This window comes from Bubalus bubalis, chromosome 5 (assembly GCF_019923935.1).
Source record: "Bubalus bubalis isolate 160015118507 breed Murrah chromosome 5, NDDB_SH_1, whole genome shotgun sequence".
NCBI lineage: Eukaryota > Metazoa > Chordata > Mammalia > Artiodactyla > Bovidae > Bubalus > Bubalus bubalis.
The window spans coordinates 82,370,594-82,391,671 of NC_059161.1; the positions used below are offsets into that span (position 1 = coordinate 82,370,594).

Consider the following 21,078-nt stretch of genomic DNA (forward strand, 5'->3'; position numbering starts at 1 on the left):
CTTCAACACGGATGGGGCAAATGCCCTCTTACTTCGCATTCTTCAAGGGCCTTATAGAATGATTGTTTGCGTTCTTGCTCAGTCCTGTCCTGTCCAATTCTCTGCGACCCTATGGGCTTTAGCCTATCAGGCTCTTCTGTCCATGGGATTTTCGTGGCAAGAATATGGAGTTGGTTGCCATTTCCTCCTCCAGTGGATCTTCCCTATGCAGGAATCAAACCTGTCTTGGCAGGCGGATTGTTTACCATTGAGCCACAGAATTCAGAATGCTGTGTGTGTGTTAGTCGCTCAGTCGTGTCCGACTCTTTGCGATCCCGTCCATGGACTGTAGTCCGTCCGCCAGGCTCTTCTGTCCATGGAATTTTCCAGACAAGAATTCAGAATGCTAAAGCCTTGCAAATACATGGGCTCCTCAAATTTAAACTCGTGGTTATATTTAAGGGCACCCTCCCCGCCCCCGCATGGTGGCCCAGTTGGTAAAGAATCCGTCTGCAGTGCGGGAGACGTGGGTTCGATCCCTGGGTTGGGAAGATCCCCTGGAGAAGGGAAGGTCTTCCCACTCCAGTATTGTGGCCTGGATAGTTCCATGTCCTGTACAGTGCACTGGGTCGCAGAGTCGGACAGGACTGAGCGCCTCTTCCTTCCTCGCCCTCGCCCGTAAGGCCCGAGTCTCCGCTCGGTCTGAGCTGTCCCCAGTTGTCTCCGAAGCGCCTCCGTCCCGGTTCCCCGGCAGGTCCTCAGCTCAGGCTGCCGGACCCCGGGCTCCTGGCCCCGGGCGCTCGGGGCGGGCTCGGCCGGCCCACCCGCGTAGTGCGCATGCTCGGCGGCCGGGAGGCGGGAGGCGGGAGGCGGGCTTGCTCCGCCGGCGCCCTCGGTCTGCAGGCGGCCACGCAGCGGCGGGAGCGCGCGCCCCGGGGCGGCGTCGTCCTGGAGACCCCCGAGCGATGGAAGCGGCGGCGCCGGCGGCGGCCGAGGCGGCTGGGCGCGAGGAGCTCGGTGGGTGCGGCGCGGGCGCGGGGGCCCGGGGCTCGCCGTCGGCCTCGGCCCGGGGGTGCGGGCGCCCCGCCGCCCTTGCCCGCGGCTCGGGGTGCGCGGTGCTCGAGCAGGCGGGGTTGTCAGTGGGCTTCTTGCGGGGCGTGGGTCTGGCGTGGGTCTGGCGTGGTTCGAACGTGAGTGGAGCCAAGTCCCAGGACACTGGGGCGGACCGAGGCCGCGGAGGGGACTGACCTCGGGGTGCGCACCTGCGCAGGAGAGCGCGGTCAGGCGGGGAGCCAGGCCTGCAGAGGGTGTCAGAATGTGTGTGTGTGTGACAGAGTCAGTGTGTGACAGTGTGTGAGAGTGTGTGTCACAATGTGAGAGTGTGTGTGACAGTACGAGTGTGTGAGAGTGTGTGTGTCTGAGACTGTGTGAGTGTGACTGTGAGAGTGTGAGAGAGGGTGTGTGTGTGTGTGTGTGAGACTGTGTGTGTGCGTGTGTGTGAATGTGACAGTGTGATAGTGTGATTGTGTGTGTGTGACTGTGTGTGTGAGTGTGTGTGTGAGAGTGAGTGTGTATGTGAGATCGGGTGGCGTGCCCTGAGTGTACGTGTCAAAGGCAAACCACAGCCTGCGCTGTGACTCGCACTGTTTTTTTCCAGCCATGCTTTAAGGAAGTTGTCACAGTTGGGCTTTTCGGAGGAGGCACCCGGATCAGGAAAGCTGGTGAATCCTTAGCTTACTCTCCGCCCCCCGGGCGTGGCCATCGCTCTCTGATCAGACGATGCTGTTGACTCCCTTGGCACTTTTGTTTTCCTCCTTTCCTTTGGGGTCTTATCTTGGCGACGGGGAATACACAACATTGTTTATGGTTTCCCGCTGTCAAAAGGAAAACAAAAGTAGAGATCGGAGTGGTAATAATATTGTTCCTCCCAGTTAAAAGCATCGTATTAGGAATATTTGTAATTCGTTGTTAAATCATTAAATGATTAAAAAAGAAGTTGAGGGAATTCCCTGGAGGTTGAGTGGTTAGGGTTCCTCCCTTCCATTGCAGAGGGCATGGGTTCCAACCCTGGGTCCGGCAGCTAAAATCCTGCTTGCGTCTTTAAGGAAATACTTTATTATAGTAACAAGGAGACGTCCTGTAATACTGTGCACTTTGCAGTTGATTTCTTTCAAGTCCCAGTAATGGTAGAAATAAACATAGCGGTATTGAATGTTTGCTGAGTGTCAAGTAGTGTAAGTGCTTTTCCTACGTTTTGTCTCCTTTAATTCTCACAGTGATGAGTGAAGTAGGTGTAATTATTATCCCTGTTTTATAGATACAGTAATTTTAAGCTTATTAATGGTAGTACCCAGATAGGAACCCAGGTTTATCTGTTGTAAATTTGTTAATAACCCAGCCCAGTGAGGATGTCGGGAGATGTGTATTCTCATGCATTACTGGTAAAAGCAGGGTAACATATTTATCCTTAAAAATGCACATATTGTTTGACCCAGCATTTCTACTTCTAGAAATATTTCCCAAGGAAATAAGTCATGAAACATATCAACAGATGTTCATTACATAATTTATAAAAGAGAAGAGCTGGTGACTATTTAAATGTTCAGTTAAAGGAAATTGTTTAGATAAATTGTGATATAGCTATATGGTCATATGCTGAATAGCCATTTAAAGTTACATGGGAAGATATTTGCCAGATATATTTTTACTAACTGAAAAAGTTTTCTAAATTATTTTTTTAAGTTGTGTCTGCTCATTAATTCAACATGTATTTGTTGAGCTTCTCCCATGCACTAGGCACTGCTTTAGGCATTTGGGATACATCTGTGAGCAACACAGATGAGATCAAGATTCTTGCTCTCATGGAACTTATATTTCTAGTAAGAGGAAGCAGACAGTAAATAGTAAGACTAGTATCAGTTAATGTATATGTGTGTGCTCAGTTGCTCAGTCGTGTCGGACTCTTTGCGAATCCATGGACTTTAGCCCACTAGGCTTCTCTGTCCATGAAATTCTCCAGGCAAGAATCCTGGAGTGGGTTGCCAGTGTCCAGGGGGATCTTCCCAACACGGGGATCGAACCTGAGTCTCTTGCGTCTCCAGCATTGGCAGGCAGATTCTTTACCACTGCGCCACAATGATTACATTAGGCTAAAAGTGCTATGGAGAAAAAGAACAGAGTAAGGGAAATCGGGAATGAGAGGCAGGCTCGGCAGTTTATAGTATTTTATAAGGTGGTCTAAATGGACTTTATTGAAACAGTGAGATTTGAACAAAGACTTGAAAGACGTTAGGAGATTAGTCAAGTGGATATCTGAAGATAGACTATTACAGGCAGAAAGAACAGCTGGAGTAATGACAGAAATAGCAAGAAGGGCCAGGAAGCTGAAGCAGAATGGTCAAGGTGGTGATAAAGCCAGATTATGTAGTGGTGTGGACGTCCATATAAAGCCTTTGGCTTTTACTCTGAGAGAACAGGGAGCCAACGCAAGGTTCAAGGGGAGGAGAGACATGATGTGACTTTAATTCTAAAGGATCACTCTGGCTGCTGTGTGAAGAACAGACTTAAGGGGGCAAAAGTAGAAGCAGGTTATTTCAGCAAATCAGCAAACAGATGGACTTGTCCTTCACAGCAGTGTGGTAGCAGCGTGGAGAATGGAGAGAAATGGTCAGACTCTGGATATATAAAGCAGAACCAGAATGATTTCCTGACAGGTTAGATGTGGAGTGATGGTGCAACAGAGTAGACAAGGATAACTCCAGGGACCTGCATGTCTGGAAGAATGAAACTGCCATCATCTGACATGTGGTGGTGGTTTTATAGTATGTCTGCAAATTCTTTGATGTTTCTCTCTTCTAGAGGAGGAACTTAATTCCCTTCCCTTTGAATGTGGGCTGTATTTACTGACTTGTTTCTAGTGAATAGATATGTTGGAAATGGTGATGGAATCGTGGAAATGGTGGCAGTGACCCCAAAGCTGGGTCCTGAAAGGCCCTGTGCCGTGCTCTGTCTTTTGGATCGGTTCCTTGCAGGGAAGCCAGCTGCCGTGCTGTGAGGATACTCAAGCAGCCATAAGGAAGAGCCCATGTGTCATGGAACCAAGGCCTCCTGATGCAGACAGCAAGTTCCCATGGTTAAAGCTGGGTGGAGAAGCCTTAGTGGTGAAGATCAGGAGTTTAGTTTGAGGCTTGCTAAGTTTGAGATGTCTGTTAGACATGAAAGTGCAGATGTTGAGTAGGCAATGGGATTTATGTCTAGAGTTAGAGAGAAGCCCAGTCTGGAGATAAATATTTGGAAGTCATCAACATGTAGATAGCATTTAAAGCCGTAGGCCTGACTGAAAATAAACTGAAGTGAATTAACATGTTTGCATATACTCTAAAATGTTGCCCATGGTAGTTTCTAGGTAACAAGGTCATTTTAATTAAAATTGCTTATCTTTATATTTTCTAATTTTCTACAATGACCAAATATTATTTGATTTAAAAAAGAATTTAAAAAATTGGCTGTCTATGTGAAAAGCACTAGTAGAGTTGTTAAGATACAGGTTTCCTTGAGCTTAAGGTCCACACTTTATTTCAGAGCGAATAGGAACCTCTGGAAGGTTTCCTGCTGTACATATGCTCTCTGCCTCAGAAATGGATAAAATAGTTACTGTTTCTATCTTATATATGGTAGTATATAGATTTAGGTGGCAACATTATGTTATTTTTTAAAAATGAAGCTTTCTACTTTATTTTAGTTTATCCATTGTCAAAATATAAGTGGTTTCTTTTGCTATTATAAAAGTAAGGCAAGTTTATTACTTTCTTTTATTTTTTACATTTTCCAGAGAAAGAAAAAGGTACTCATGCTTTCGTTGTCTGTATCTATCCTTGTTAACTTATTCACATTTTGTATTATTTTCTTTAAAAAAATTTTTTTTAACTTTTAAAACATCATTGCACTCATGCTGTGATTATCTAGCTTTTTCTTCCTCAGGAGCTGGTATATTATCTCTGTTTTGTTCAGACTTTGAAAGCCATAATTTAATGTCAGTGTCATAGTTTACAAACTGGATGTCCTCTAGTGAATTGATCAATTTCCTGATAGTTACACATTTAGGTTGTTTCCAAATTTTCAGCAAAAATTTTGTTTTGATTAACATCTTTGTGCAGAAATCCTTTTCTTCATAAACTACATTTGCAGATGTGGGATTACTCAGTGAAAAGGATAAATATTTTAAAGATTTCAATTCATATTGCTGAATGAATGTGATTGTTCTTTATTCTGATGATAATTGGAAATTTCAGGTTGATTTTAGGTTAGGAAATTGAGATTGAAAAGAGCATAAAAACAAAGCTAAAGAATGTTCCAGTATCTTAAAGCATAGCTTTACTGTTATGAAGACCTGTTGTACTGAGTTCCAGTTAGCACTAGGATAGTGGTAGCTGCCTAAATCTTATCTCTCCACATATCCTCACCTGAAACCTGTTAATTCAACAAGATCACAAGAAAACACATTTATGAAATTATTCTTTTAGTATAGGAGACCAAGGATACCACAAACTTCAGATAATCTGTGCTGCTGCTGCTAAGTCGCTTCAGTCATGTCCGACTCTGTGTGACCCCAGAGACGGCAGCCCACCAGGCTCCCCTATCCCTGGGATTCTCCAGGCAAGAACACTGGAGTGGGTTGCCATTTCCTTCTCCAGTGCATGAAAGTGAAAAGTGAAAGTGAAGTCGCTCAGTCATGTCCGACTCCTAGCGACCCCATGGACTGCAGCCTACCAGGCTCCTCCATCCATGGGATTTGTCAGGCAAGAGTACTGGAGTGGGGTGTCATTGCCTTCTCCGAGATAATCTGTAGATAAAAAAATAAACAGAAAATTTTCAGCAGAGATCCTTTTGCTGCTACAAACATGGAGAGTGGAGGGGTCTCTGTGGAAAATAGGAGAGGGAGCAGGAGGCTGGGAAGAAGCGCAGTGAAAATCTCCTTCAGAAAGGGAAAGTGTAGAGTGTGGTATATATTTATAATGGAGTACTACTCAGCCATAAAAAAGAATGAAATCCTGCCATTTGAAATAACATGTATGGACTTGGAGGACATTATGCTAAGTGAAATAAGTCAGACAAATACTGTATGATATAACTTATACATGGAATCTAAAAAATATACCAAACTAGTGAATATAACATAAAGGCTGACTCATAGAGGACAAAATAGTAGATACCAGTTGGGAAAGGGAAGCAGGGAGGGGCAATATAGGGTCAGAAGATTAAGAGGTACAAATTATTAGATATAAAAGCTGCATGCAACATGGGGAATATAGCCAATATTTTATAGTAACTATAAATGGAGTACAACCTCTAAAAATTGTGAACCACTGTATGTATACCTGTAACTTATGTAATATTGTACAACAATATTAAAAAGCTTTTTAATTAAAAGATAAAAAGATGATTGCCATTTATGTACTCAGTATAATTTGATGCTAACAAGAGATAAAAGTTCATTGGATTTTTTCTTCACATTTTCCATAACATAAGTCTACCATCATTTACTGTAAACCTCATGGAGGCAAAGTAGAAGATGTGTTACAGTGAGCACTTACGCTTTTCACCTTGCACTGCTTAGTCCAAACAAAACATCCAGCAGTTAGGTCTAGTTGTTTCTTTCTAAATATGGTAAAACTCAGAAGTATTAATGTGCATTAACTTAGGGTGGGAATAGTAAAGATGAGTAAAATTGCATGGCCTTCATTTACACCAGCTTTAACTCAATTTTTAAAATGATGGTGAAGCACTTTTTTTTCTTTTTAAGATATGGATGTAATGAGGCCCTTAATAAATGAGCAGAATTTTGATGGGACATCGGATGAAGAACAGGAGCAGGAGCTTCTGCCTGTTCAGAAGCATCACCAGCTTGATGATCAAGAGGGTATTTCGTGAGTAATTAGGGTTTAAATGTCTTTTTCTCTTTTTATTCACTGTGTATTTTGTAATCATCTTCTACAGACTGGCACTGGATACTGCAGAAGTCACAAAGATGAGTAAGACATAGTCCCCACCCTCAAGACATTCATAGTCTATTTTGGAAAGAATAAAAACATCTAAATTACAGAGCAGTATATAGGAATCACTACATGATGAAAGTGAAAGTCACTCAGTTGTGTCTGGCTCTTCGCAACCACATGGACTGTATAGTCCATGGAATTCTCCAGGCCAGAATACTGGAATGGTTAGCCTTTCCCTTCTCCAGGGGATCTTCCCAACCCAGGAATGAAACCCAAGTCTCCCGCATAGCAGGTGGATTCTTTACCAGCTGAGCCACAAGGGAAGCCTAAGAATACTGGAGTGGGTAGCCTATCTCTTCTCCAGGGGATCTTCCAGACCCAGGAATCAAACCGGGGTCCCCTGCATTGCAGGCAAATTCTTTACCAGCTGAGCTACCAGGGAAGCCCCCTCATTACATGATAATACATATCAAACGCTATGAATCTTGAAACTAGGGGGATTCGATTGAGAGGAATAGAATTTTCAGAGAAGGGGCTTCTGCAATGTTTAGGAAGTAGGCCGTAAACAATTCTTTATGTTGAGTGAATGGTGTGAAACAGTCATGGTCTCAGGAAAGCAGTAAATATTTTAAAAATCTTTTTTGTTATTTTGTCATCATTAATAGATTTGAGTAAGTTATTATTCTAATGATAATTTGACAGTTAAGCAAAGTAACATTTTTATTGACCAAAGAAGAAGAATATAAACTAATAAAAATTTTAGATAAGCATTTTTTTTTTCAAAATTAAAAATTTGTGCCCTTCTTCCTAGTTTAATTTGTGTTTTCTTGGCCAAGAGACTCTCCAAATGCCTCTTGGAATGCTTTCTTAGATGAAATCCCTTGGGAGTTCATGATTGTAAAAGCTGATTAGTATTTATCTTACTTGATAATATACACAGTTTTAGAAATTGTATATTTTTTCTTTTAATTAACTTCCTCTGAGGTTGATAATCATAGATGAACTATGTTTAATGTCATGATTGCATAGTGCAGTAAATTGCTGTCTTACCAGCTTAGCTGTATATAATATTCAGCATTGTTCTGAATATCATAGCAGCAAAGAATCTTATGAGAAAATTGCCTTTCCTTTATTACTTTAATATGTACAAAAATACTTTCATTTAACTCATTTAATCTCCATAATAACCCTCTGTATTCTGCTTTTAAAGCGCAAAGGTAGGACTTGAGCCAGATATAACTTCTGGCTCCTTTAGCTTCTGGTCGCATGGAAATGTTAGTTTGATTCCTTGCCTAGATAAATTTTTAGTTCCCTTCTGATGCTAAAACCATGGTCATGTAATGTTAATAGCTTTTGTTCTAAAATGTTTAATTCTTACAACTTCTACTTTTCAGGTTTGTACAAACTCTTATTCATCTTCTTAAAGGAAACATTGGAACTGGTCTTTTAGGACTTCCACTAGCAATAAAAAATGCAGGCATAGTGGTAAGACTCATCTTTGTAATCTCTAGTTAAAATACAGTCACCAGTCTTAATTTACAGCAAAAATTAGAGCAAGTTAACATCTAGCCTACTCAAATATAACCTGGTCAAGTGACAACTAGGTAGTCGTTTAGCTATTGTTGTTAAAATTATATGAACTATGATAATATCTAACTAAAAATGAAAATTAATTACTCTTTTCATTTCTACCTAATTACTTGTTTACAATATTTAACAGATCCTAAATCAGTATCTGATTTTTCCAGATATAGTTAGATCTTATTAGCCTTTTGGATTTGGATTTCCAGATATAGTTAGATCTTATTAGCCTTTTGGATTTTCAGGAATTTTAAGTGATACATTCATAGCAACAGATATATTTATAGAGTATTAGTATTGGTGAAATTTTATAGTTTTTTAGATTCCAAATAAAATACATAGTTTTCAGGTTTTAAGAATAATAGTTAAAAAAAAGAATAACAATATCTTTTGAAAACAAATATTCAAAGAGTTTGTTAGAACCAATTATTGTAATTATAGAGAATCCTGATAGGGGAGTTGAATACTCCTATATCAGTTATGAACTAATGAAATTGTATTTAACATTTTTTAACTGATGAATTGTCTTAAGAGTTTTAACTATCATTTTGGACTCTGTCCATCCTAATTTAGAGAAACTGAAAAATTTCTGATTATAAAAATAACTTTGGCAATATTTTGTCTGTCAATAATCTACGCATCACTTTAATTTTTGTAAATGAATACTTGAAATTTTTATGTACCACTTTTTCAAATAATTATTTTCTAGGCACAGTTTCTCAGGTGTGATTCTCAACAAGCGATATACAGAAGAAGTAGATTGCCTACAATCTCAGATGATACAGTGCTTTTTAGTAACTTAGATAATGTTTTATGGTTGCATATACTTTTAATGGTGGGATACCAGTTGTCACAGACTTGCCATCTGATGTTAAATATCACGCTGTATTCTATTCTATTGTGTTGCATATCTATATTCTACATTCATAGGTTTGGATAGTCAAGTTGATAAGAGGTCATCATATGTGGTTGTCTTAAATATTACTAAATTCTTTCTGTATCAAGTCCATTAATTTCTATTATGCAAATGTTTCTTTAATCATTTTGTCTAACAAATATTTATTTGTTACTGAAAATTTGTCAGTGACAATTAATAGTCTGTTATTTCATTGTTTATAAGATAATTTAATTTTTATTAAACTTAAATATTTCAAACTTATGTTTTTCCCACAGCTTGGACCAATCAGCCTTGTGTTTATAGGAATTATTTCTGTTCACTGTATGCACATTTTGGTACGTTGCAGTCACTTTCTATGTCAGAGGTAAATGTGGATTTGTTAAGTCTATTTAATTTATTTTAAAGCTATATAGTTTTTAAAGGATAAAATAGTCTTACATTTCTACTGTGCTTTGCAACTAGACATTGTATTGCTTATAATCTGTTACATAGACAATTATGGAAAAAGGTAGCATTTTATATGATTGAAATCTGGTCAGCATGAATATACTTCTTTTAAAAGTAGTGAAATCAAATTTTTTTAATATAGTGTAAATGAAAAATATCAGGGAAGATATATGGGGAAAAGGAGGCAGCAGGGCTACTTTTAGTTAAAAAATAATGGTCATTTTGTTACTAATTTCATTTTGAGTATAAGACCTTTTATGCTCTTTGCTGATATGTGGGTTGGTAGATAGTAAAATAATATTTGTTTTATTTTTGTATCAAACTGTTTCTATTGGATAGTGAACCAACTTTTAAACAAACATTGTCTATTCTGGCAAACTAATATTCTAACTTTAACTCACTCTTGTTGTTGCTAAATGTGCGTAAAACTTTAGGCAGGTCATTTATGATCTTTAAATAACACTGTGTACTTGAAAAAATAGAAGAGAGAATGTGGCTATTAGATTATTAAATAGGGTAATTTATGTGACAATATATTATAAAGCCTTGTATGGGTTTTAAAAAATAATGCTGTTATAAGAATGGAATAATTTAGGCATGAACAGTGTAGTTGGTGTTTTTAGATAATTGAAATATTTAAATCAGTGAAACACAAATATTATATGAATTTAACAATTATATAAACTTTAACAGTGGATTAAAAACTAATATATTGGTTAAAAAGATATATAAAAACTTTAAATTTCATGAGATGTCTTTAGAAATATGCAAGTCTCCAAATTTCAAAAACTCCTCTGTCAGTATATAGTCCATTTATTGATGTTCTTTTCAAGAAATGGATTTATGGAACAGTTTAAAATTTTTCTTTTTCATATGCATGTATGTCATTAAATTTCAGGTTTAAAAAGTCAACATTAGGGTATAGTGACACTGTGAGTTTTGCTATGGAAGTAAGTCCTTGGAGTTGTCTGCAGAAGCAAACAGCATGGGGGCGGTAAGTACTTGCTATGTTATTAATATATAGTTATCAATATAAGTATGTTAATCTGATAAAGTACATTAATAGAAGTATAATAAAATTGGGGGGAGACATAAGTTTTAGAGTTAAATGGACTTGGGTTCAAATTTCAGCTCTGTCATTTTACAAATTTATGATCTGGGTCAAAGAATTTTTATTTTATTTGAGTTTTTCCACTATCAAGTGAGTTTACAATAATACTTCACAGAATTATAATGATAGTTGAAATAAAATGATATTTATAAAGCGCCTAGCTAGCCTATGACATAATCATGTTCGATAACTTTTAAGTAAAGGAAAAAAAGCAAGAAAAATGTTGCAATCTCTATTTCAAATAAAATTGTAGTGTTTAGCCCATACTCATAAGACATCTGAAGTATGTATTTTAATATAATGTTGTTTTTATCATTGTATACTTTAAATGTAACTTTATTGTTGGCAGACATGGCTAATCAAAATCAGGTGAACAGAAGACTGGAAAATAAGCATAGGCAGTTTACAGCATGCTAACCAAGCTACAAATAATGTGTGTGGTGGAAGTTAAAAGAAGGAAAAGGATGGTATTAGTAGAGTGGTTTATGGTTTGATTTTCAGGAAGTTAGATGTGTCTGTGAGCTGCTCAGAGTTTCCGGCCTGATAGACTGTGCGGGAGAAGGAAGGAAGCAGAGCCCAGTGCCCTGGGGAGTGCCTCCAGGACCCTGTCTTCCTCCTCCTCCTGCCAGTCTAAAGGCAGCTTTGTCTGCTTTTCCGGTCTAAAAGAATGGCTTTCAGACAGAAGTGACTGGGATGATTGCTGGTAAAGGGTACTAAAATTAAAGGTGAGTAAAGAGATCTTAAAGAAATACTTAAATGTAATTCATCAGAGAGAAGAAATTTGGATACATTTCAAGGTACCAAGATTATTTACACATGAGATCCCTGAAGAACCATGAAGAAAGAGAGTTATGGCAAGAATGAAAATAAGCAAGGGCCCTTCCAGCGTCACATGGGAGGAGGAGGGTTTGTTGACTTTTAGACTAGACTGCTTGATAGCTTGACATTAATGGTCAAACAGGAGACTATAATGAATTAATAAGTGCAAGCTCACTGTTCCCAGAACAATAGGCAGAGGTGCAGACTGTGTACTAATAATATGTAGGCAGACTTTTAACTTGATCATAATCATACCCAAATAATGCTAATTTGGCCAGTGATTTCCCTTCCCCACTTCCATACCCGCTGTGTTATGTGGCTGGAATTGTTTAGAGTATCTGAAAAACTGTGCACAGAGCTAAGCGCCTGGAGAGGTCTCTGGTAGAATGATAAGGGCCATGCCCCCAGTCCTTTCCCATTTCATATTATTAGTGATTTGGATGGTAGGGAATATGCTCATCCTATTTGCTGGGAAATACACTAGGTTGATCTGAAAAAGATCTTGAGAAACAGGAGAGATGGGCTTAATGTAATTGATGAGATGTTTTCAGGAAATCACTTTATAGATAGATACCCTTATGATCTGTTGAATTTCAGAAGTAAGTAATGGGAAAATTGGGAACTTTTAAGTATTGTAACATTTTTTGCTCAATAATATGTCAAGTGATATGCAGATCATAAATATGTGCTCTTTGTAGAAAATAAATATTTTAAGCAAATAGAAAAAAGTGGAAGCAGTGACAGATTTTATTTTCTTGCGCTCCAAAATCACTGCAGATGGTGACTGCAGCCATGAAATTGAAAGATACTTGTTCCTTGGAAGAAAAGCTATGACAAATCTAGACAGCATATTAAAATGCAGAGATATCACTGCTGACAAGGTCCATGTAGTCAAAGCTATGGTTTTTCTAGTAGTTGTGTCTGGATGTGAGAGTTGGATCATAAAGAAGGCTGAGCACCAAAGAATTGATGCTTTTGAATTGTGGTGTTGGAGAAGACTCTTGGACTTGGACTGCAGGGATATCAAACCAGTCAATCCTAAAGGAAATCAGTCCTGAATGTTCATTGGAAGGACTGATGCTGAAGCTCCAATACTTTGACCACCTGATGTGAAGAGCCGATTCTTTGGGAAAAAACCCTGATACTGGGAAAGATTGAAGGCAAAAGGAGAAGGGGGCGGGGCAGAGGATGAGATGGTTAGATAGCATCACTGACTCAGTGGACATGAATTTGAGCAAACTCAGGAAGATAGTGAAGGTCAGGGGAGCCTACTGTGCTGCAGTCCATGGGGTTGCAAAGCATTGGATGTGACTTAGCGATTGAACAACAACAACATTATGAAATGTTTTAAAATAGTTAAAAGGGAAAAAATATATTGGCATTTCTTCAGCTCTTACTAATACTTATTTGTGGGTATCCCTTTTTAGGAATGTGGTTGACTTTTTTCTGGTGATAACACAGCTGGGATTCTGTAGTGTGTATATTGTCTTCTTAGCTGAAAATGTGAAACAAGTAAGTGTTTTTCTCCAGTTTTTAAAATCATTTTCTTCTGATGCCACAGTTATGGCATCATATTTAGATATGACATCAAACAAAGATGGTTTGCAGTCTTGGTAGAGACTGTCAGTTTAAACAAACATGCAAAGCACTGAAATAAAAAAAAGCTCTCCTTTTAGCACAATGCCACAGTACATTTCTTTATGTGCTTTAACTGATAGTTGGCCTGTATTATTCTTACTTTACCATCCGTTTTTATTTAGATATTTTAATCAATAACTTTTTATTAATTATCCACATGTGCATGGTACAATAGTAGGCATTACTCAGTAATCTAGAGTACTTCTGTAGGTATTTTAATGCAAAATCATGTGAATATGTGTACTAAAGAATCTATATACCTAGTATATATTTGGGCTTCCCTTGTGGCTCAGCTGGTAAAGAATCCGCCTGCAATGCAGGAGACCTGGGTTTGATCCCTGGGTTGGGAAGATCCCCTGGAGAAGGGAAAGGCTACCCACTCCAGTATTCTGGCCTGGAGAATTCCATGGACTGTATAGTCCATGGGGTCGCAAAGAGTCAGACATGACTGAGCAACTTTCACTTTCAAGTATTTATTTGACTCAATTTTCTAAGTATAAGATAACTTCATTTTATATTTAGACCAAGATTTGGCAACCACTTTTTGTAAAGGGCTAGATAGTAAGTATTTTCAGTTTTGCAGGCCATATGATCTCTGTCTCAACTCAGCTGTAGACAATAATCCATTATATATGGCTGTATGCCTATAAAATTTTATTTGCAAAAATAAATGGTAGGTTTTGGTCTGGGGACCATAGTTTGATAAAGCCCTCCTCTTAGATTTTTAATGGTGGAAAGGGTCACTGAGTCATTCTTTTATAAATAAGAGAGTTGATGCTTTTATCAGCATGATTCATCATTGATGATGCTTTTGATTTTACAAGTATTTAATTCTTCAAGTCATATAGTTTTAGGATTACTGACCCAGTTAAGAGGCTATTTAATGTCAAGATAAGATATCCCATTTTGGCAGTCATTTACATAGACTGTAATGGAAATGGTGCCTTTCTAGGATTGTGCAACATGGTAGTAGTGAATGTTTTCTATCATCCCCTAAGAGAGCTGCCAACAAGCTTGACTTAAAGTTATAGAGAATGCTCATAATGCTTTATGATCCTATATTTATAAACTGTGATACATATCCTTTAATTTTTGCAACTGCACTGTGATATAAGTATTATGCTCATTTTATGAATGAGGATACAGAGTCTCAAAGAGCATGAGCAATGTGCCCCAGGTCATGTGAATTAGGCAGAAACCTAAATGCCTCCTACAGCTGCCACACTACTGTTCTTCCTAGGGCAGGGCATTGTCTGACTTTAGTTGTGAGTATGTGTATCACACAGACTACTATATAAGTACATAAAATAAATATATGTAAGCTCAGGATTGGTGACTTTCTTCTATGAAATGTTATCAGTTGCCTCCAAAGTTGAATGGAAGAATTTTACTCATTTGCACATATCATAAGACCAGATAGAAAAAGTGACTCTCTGGAAGGTAAGGAGAAGCTTGCAGTTGATAGAAAGATGAAAGTTCTTTTGCAGCCCAAAGAGCAATATGGAAAAAGACATTGAGGCAGACGTGAGAAAAGTTGAAAGAAATGCTAAGCACCTCACCTTAGAGAGCAGACAGATGATCACTGAAACAGCATCATCAGAGATTGCCCCTCCCTGCAGAAGCGTCCTCACATTTGAGAGCAGTCTCCAATAAAAGGCACACAGGTTGATTAAACTGTACTAATTGCTACTACTTTTACAGTTAAAACCTGTAAGGTTGTTACCACCTTGATCTGCCTAAAACTGAAGGTTCAGTATTACATCGAACCAAAGAATTAAGAGTTTAGTTCCCATATGGAGTCGTGCGTCTCTTGCTCTGTAGCTGCTGCATGGCTGTTCTTGGTCCCGTTAAGCCACTGTGGACAGTTGGCAGGGGTGAGGTACTGTGGCGCTTCCAGCGATGCTCGTCCATCGTGGTTATAGTAGCTTCTTGCTGCTCTTACGTAAAAATGCTCAAGAAAAGGTCAGATAGACAAAATAGTGTATGGGTATGAAGAATAGGGAAAGGCTATTACATTCAGAGAAAAAAAATGTGATACCAAAGACCATGGACATCTGAATTCAGGTGCATGCTCTCAGTTTTAACTTACACTTTGGGTAAGACCCCTCATTCCTGGTCAAGCCTCGATTTCCTTATTTGTAAAATAGGAACAATAGCAAAGTCTCCCCATATTCCTCATAGCCTTATTGTGAGGCTCAGCTGATGAAAGGTTTGTGAAAGGCTTTATACAATGCATTATGCATTTTATATGCAGTATGCAAATGTAACATATTATAGCTTTAATTCTGCATTTTAGCTTTGCTGAAGAACATCATCTGCCTTTGGAATTTTAACCATTAAATCACTGAATTGAAAAGTTAATAAATTGTAGAATTTAGTAAATTTGAGCTCTACTGGAAGCAACTGAATTTAGTAATTTTATCTTATAATATTTATTTCAGTGTTTTGCATTTTGGTAAACATGTGAGAGCGTAGGAAGTCCTATTAGATAGCCAATCTCTGTCTCTAGAGGGCACCGAAGGACTCAAATGTTTACCTGAATCTTGCTCTGGGTATGTATCGATATTTTTATTTTACTTTATTTTTCAATCTTGAGAATTTCTTATAACCGTCTTTCTGCCAAAGAATACTAAACTATTATGAGAGGTTTGTGATAGAATTAATGTGAAATTCCCAAGCACCTAACGACTCAAACAACCCTTTTTAAAATTGGTTATATGACTACTTTTCTTTTGGCAGGAATCCTTGATAGAGCTTAACTCTATCATTACCTCATCTTGATTATGGGAGGTACTTCTTTGAATACCTGTACTTCAAAAGTATTTGGCTGTAAAGAATTTGATGACAGAGAAAATTGGGTCAACAAATAAAATATCTTCTTAAAAGCCAAGTGATGTAAATAATCAATTTTGCTTCTATTTCAAATTATAGAAGATAAAATAGAAAGTTTTAATGGCCAATTATAAGATAAATGAGAGCTGTGCATTTCTTAAATGGTACATGGCATAACCTGAGAGTCTGCTAGTCCAGTATGAGTTATAAGTTGCCAACATAACTTAAAACTAGTAGGTATAGTCCCTGCAATTTAAGATGATAATGTACATTTGTAGTGACAAAAACGTTACTTATTGTGGGTGAGGGTAAAATTAGCCCCCTGAATTATTAATCACGTCAGAATTTTGCTCTGTACTTCTGACTTGTTGGCCTCCTAGTCCCGTATTTCGGGGGAGAGAGATGTCACGGAGGGGACCAGGGCTCCTTGGGCAGGCCCCTCGTTAAGGCTTGCAGCGTTTTGATCAGGTGAATGTGTACCTGTCCCACGCCAGATTCTTGGGTCTCAGAGCTGGGTTTGAATCCTAGAACCACCACTTACTGGCTTGATATCATATACATTTTTCTTTTTTACTTTCTGTAAACCTTAGTTTCCTCAACCATAAAATGGAAATTAATATTACCACCCACCTCTAGAGAGTTGTTTTGAGGATTAAATGAGATGTTGCATATCAAGTATTGAGTTCAGTACTTGACACAGTGTATATAAATCATAATTTTCTTTATAGTTCTCCTTCATGAGTATAAGTTGGTGGAAGTTTTTCCCTCCCCTCTTCCTTAGTCTCCTGGTAATCCTGTATAGGTTCATGAAGGGTTCCTGGAGAGTAAAGTTCAGTACCTGACACATACAAAATACTCAGAAATACTTACTGTTACTACTATAAGTTTTGGTTCTTAATTTATATATCCAGAGACGTGATAATGTCATTATGTTCAAAGGAGGGTACAGTGTTTGGGGCAAATAGATTTTCACTGATATTTTTATTTTAGTATGATCTGCCTCTTCTGTGAGTTTTTAAGATTATTTTTAAAGTCCTCTATAATTTAATTTCTATTTTTGTAAGTTGGACTATTTGATTAATTGAATCAGGGACAATTTTTAATATATGGAGCCTATAAATTATGAAATCTCTTTTGGAAGCTAAATATTGGTTTATAGAAATAGCTGAATAAATTTTGAGGTAAAGTTGGTTTATCTTATAGAAGCTTTTTGCTCTGACAAAAATTTATTGTCTAGCACACAGAAGATAACTGATTTTTAATAAACATTTATTGACAGTGACACTAATTCATCAGCAGTTGCTTTATAGAATACCTTTAAAATTGGGCTCTGATTTCTGAGTTTCATTTTGATTACATTTCTAAAAGGCACTTGGAGATTGCTTTCTGCTTTGAACAAACTATGTTAATAGACTACCCAATGGCCATTCTAGACAAGCATACTTCTACTTTTGATGATCTCAGAAGCAGATTGAGCCTTTGCAGACATCACGAGCATCAGTCACAAAGCTTCAAAATGCATTAGCAAGTCTGTGCTCAGGAGTTTCTAGTGAACTTTGTTTTCACAGTATGATAAAGTTATTTTGCAAAGAAGACTATTCTAATTATCCTTAAATTTTATATATATATATATATATATATATATATATATGTATTTCTAGGTTGCTAGATTGTCTTGAAACTGTGTGTTTTATTTATTGCAAAGGAATTTATCATAGAGTGTATATAGATCATAGTTTTCTTTATATTTCTCCTTCATGCTTATAAGTAATGGAAGTTTTTGTCTTCCCTCTTCCTTATTCTCCTGGTAATCCTGTATAGGTTCATGAAGGGTTCCTGGAGAGTAAAGTGTTTGTTTTGAATAGTACCAATTCATCAAGTCCATGTGAGAGAAGAAGTATTGACCTAAGGATATACATGCTTTGCTTTCTTCCATTTTTAATTCTTTTGGTCTTCATTCGTGAGCTCAAGAATCTGTTTGTGCTTTCATTCCTTGCCAACATATCCATGGCTGTCAGTCTTGTGATAATTTATCAGTACGTTGTTAGGGTAAGTATAACATGTTTTTAACTGTGTCCTATGTTTTTTAACAAGTAAACTTTTTTTTTTTTTTTTTTTTTTTACTTTAGAGGTAAAAGTGATGATAAGTAAAGATCCTACTTCCTATGTGTCACCTAGGAGATAATCAGGTTTTCTTTTGGGGGATACTGCTTAGCTGAAGAAGTATATGGCATAGAGGATGAAAGCATAGGCTTTGTAGTCAGATCTGGTTTTGAATCTTGGTCAGTATGCTTCTGAGCTGTATGGCATTGCCTCAGAAGGTAGTAATGCCTGCCCTACTAGAGTTGTGAGATGCAGGACCCTGCCTTAGTACACTGCCTAACATGAAATAAAGAACTCATCAGTGTTTTGTTTATTCCTTTAAGACTTAAACCAGTCTTAGGAGATGGAAGTCTAGCTGTGATGTTATGATTTTCTTTCACGCCTGAAGCTTTACTTGCTGCCACCGCTTCAGCTCACTGCCGCTACCCTGGCTGTAATCTCTTTCTGCAGTAACCGCAACTGAGTTCATCGTCAGTAGTCTGGAGATACTTACTTAACTCAGTTTCCTTAAAATAGTCTGTTGAGGGGATCCAGGGGATCTGCAGATCCCTTAAAATTATTTATAAGATTTAGTGTTTCTGTATGTATATGTGCATTTTCCACTGGGCAGCTGTATAGCTTTCATCTCTCACTGGGGCCAGTGACTCAAAAAAGGTAGAGAATCCTTGTTTTATTCTTTTCTGATGAAATTAGACATTTTATACATTGCTGCTAAAGTAGTTGTTCTAAAATCTCCATTAGCAGTCCATGATGAATTCTCTTATGATGAGTCTCTGTTTCTTTTTTGCCCTGTCTGAATTCCAAAGCCTGTGGACTTGTTGTTATAGCACATGTGAGTGGAAGAGGAGAAGCAGGAGGACCTCATAAGATTTTCTAAAATTCCTGACCCCTTAGTTGAACATCTAGGAGTTAGTGGAGCAGAAACTTATGTTCCTTAGGTAGAGGGAAACTTGTGAGCCTTGAAGGACAGTTTAGTATTATCCAGCAGTCCAAACATTTTAATTTTCCATTTTGATCCTAACATGTTTTTAGTCATGTATCACCATCATGTCACACAGTTCTACTTGTGCTTCAGGTTTTCTCAGTTCAGTAGCTCAGTCGTGTCCGACTCTTTGCGACCCCATGGACCGCAGCACGCCAGGCTTCCCTGTCCATCACCACTTCCCGGAGCTTGCTCAAACTCATGTCCATCTAGTTGGTGATGCCATCCAACCATCTCATCCTGTGTCATCCCCTTCTCCTCCTGCCCTCAATCTTTCCCTGCTTCAGGGTCTTTTCCAGTAAGTCAGTTCTTCGGATGAGGTGGCCAAAGTATTGGAGTTTCAGCTTCAACATCTGTCCTTCCAATGAATATATATTTGGGACTGATTTCCTTTAGGATTGACTGGTTGGATCTCCTTGCAGTCCAAGGGACTCTCAGGAGTCTTCTCCAACACCACAGTGTTGGAAAAGCATCAGTTCTTCTGTGCTCATATTTCTTTATGGTCCAACTCTCACATCTGCACATGACTACCGGAAAAACCATAGCTTTGACTAGGTGGGGGACCTTTGTCAGCAAAGTAATGTCTCTGCTTTGTAATATGCTGTCTAGGTTGGTCATAACTTTGCTTCCAAGGAGCAAGTCTTTTAATCTCATGGCTGCAGTCACCATCTGCAGTGATTTTGGAGCCCAGAAAATACAGGTTTTCTAGGCCTCTCATTTCCCCAGTTATCCCTGTGCTGTCGCACTTCAGTGTCTTTGTTCATGCTTTTCATCAGCCTCGAATTCCGCTTCCTGTCTGGTAAGGCAGAGAACACAGGGTGGTGAGGAGACTTGGGGTAGCTGGAGGAAGTAGCCACTTTGGACCCAGACATCTTGAACAAGATGTGCAGATTGTAAGTTTCCAGATAGTGAGGGTTGGAACAAGGCTGTATGAGTCAGCACCCACATCGAAGCCAGAGTCAAGGCTTCTGCACAAATAATAAGGGTGATGGCAGTCGTCAGGTCAAAGAGTAAAACACCGAGACCTGGAGCTCGGGAGCCACGCAGGGTTATGAGGTAGAAAGCCAGAGTTGGGCAGTCTTAGAAACCAAAAGAGCAGTGAAAGTAGAGTGGGAATGAGTTTCCCTGGACACTGGCAGCAGTGGTTGATAACTGATTGTATGGCCTCAGCTCAGCTGTTGAATATGCTTGCGTGTTTCCTGCTGGGGCAGGAGCCATGCCCAGTGAGAACAGCCTGGGCCTTACAGGTGGAAGCAGGTAATCAGGAGCGTTTAGCTCAGCTGGAACGTGTCGGCTCGAGGGAGACAATTGCTTCTGGCAGTAAAATCCTAAACAGCTTGGCTACCTTTAACATAGGATACTTAAACTTTTTATTGAAAGAATTATTCACATTTATAATCCACATTTGCTAGCGTGAAGCTCATAAGTATATGATTTCACTCTTCTCCTCTAAATTGTTTCAAACAAGTAAGTAACTTATGTTATTTTTTCTTTCTTTCTCCAGAATATGCCAGATCTCCACAACCTTCCAATAGTGGCTGGTTGGAAAAAATACCCCCTCTTTTTTGGTACTGCTGTATTTGCTTTTGAAGGCATAGGAGTGGTAAGGATTTAGTCTTTATTATTATTTTTTAAAATCTTAAGTCAACACAGAGACTTACTTACATTTAAAAATAAATGGTTTTCTTTCCTG

General features: G+C 38.5%; 1 protein-coding gene across 2 annotated transcripts in view; it reads left to right on the forward strand.

Annotated features, from left to right (window-relative positions):
* Positions 1–838: 838 nt before the first annotated feature.
* The window catches only part of SLC36A4 (solute carrier family 36 member 4), a 38,410-nt gene continuing 18,170 nt past the window's right edge, over positions 839–21,078 (forward strand). Inside the window, exons 1-8 of one of the 2 annotated variants that reach the window (XM_025286173.3) lie at positions 839–996; positions 6,782–6,905; positions 8,369–8,459; positions 9,729–9,817; positions 10,799–10,894; positions 13,258–13,342; positions 18,122–18,349; positions 20,890–20,988. In XM_025286173.3, coding sequence (XP_025141958.2) covers positions 945–996; positions 6,782–6,905; positions 8,369–8,459; positions 9,729–9,817; positions 10,799–10,894; positions 13,258–13,342; positions 18,122–18,349; positions 20,890–20,988 — 864 coding nt within the window. In that variant the 5' untranslated portion in view covers positions 839–944. Of the gene's footprint in view, positions 997–6,781; positions 6,906–8,368; positions 8,460–9,728; positions 9,818–10,798; positions 10,895–13,257; positions 13,343–18,121; positions 18,350–20,889; positions 20,989–21,078 lie in introns of those variants that run through there. The other variant, XM_025286174.3, reaches the window with a different exon arrangement.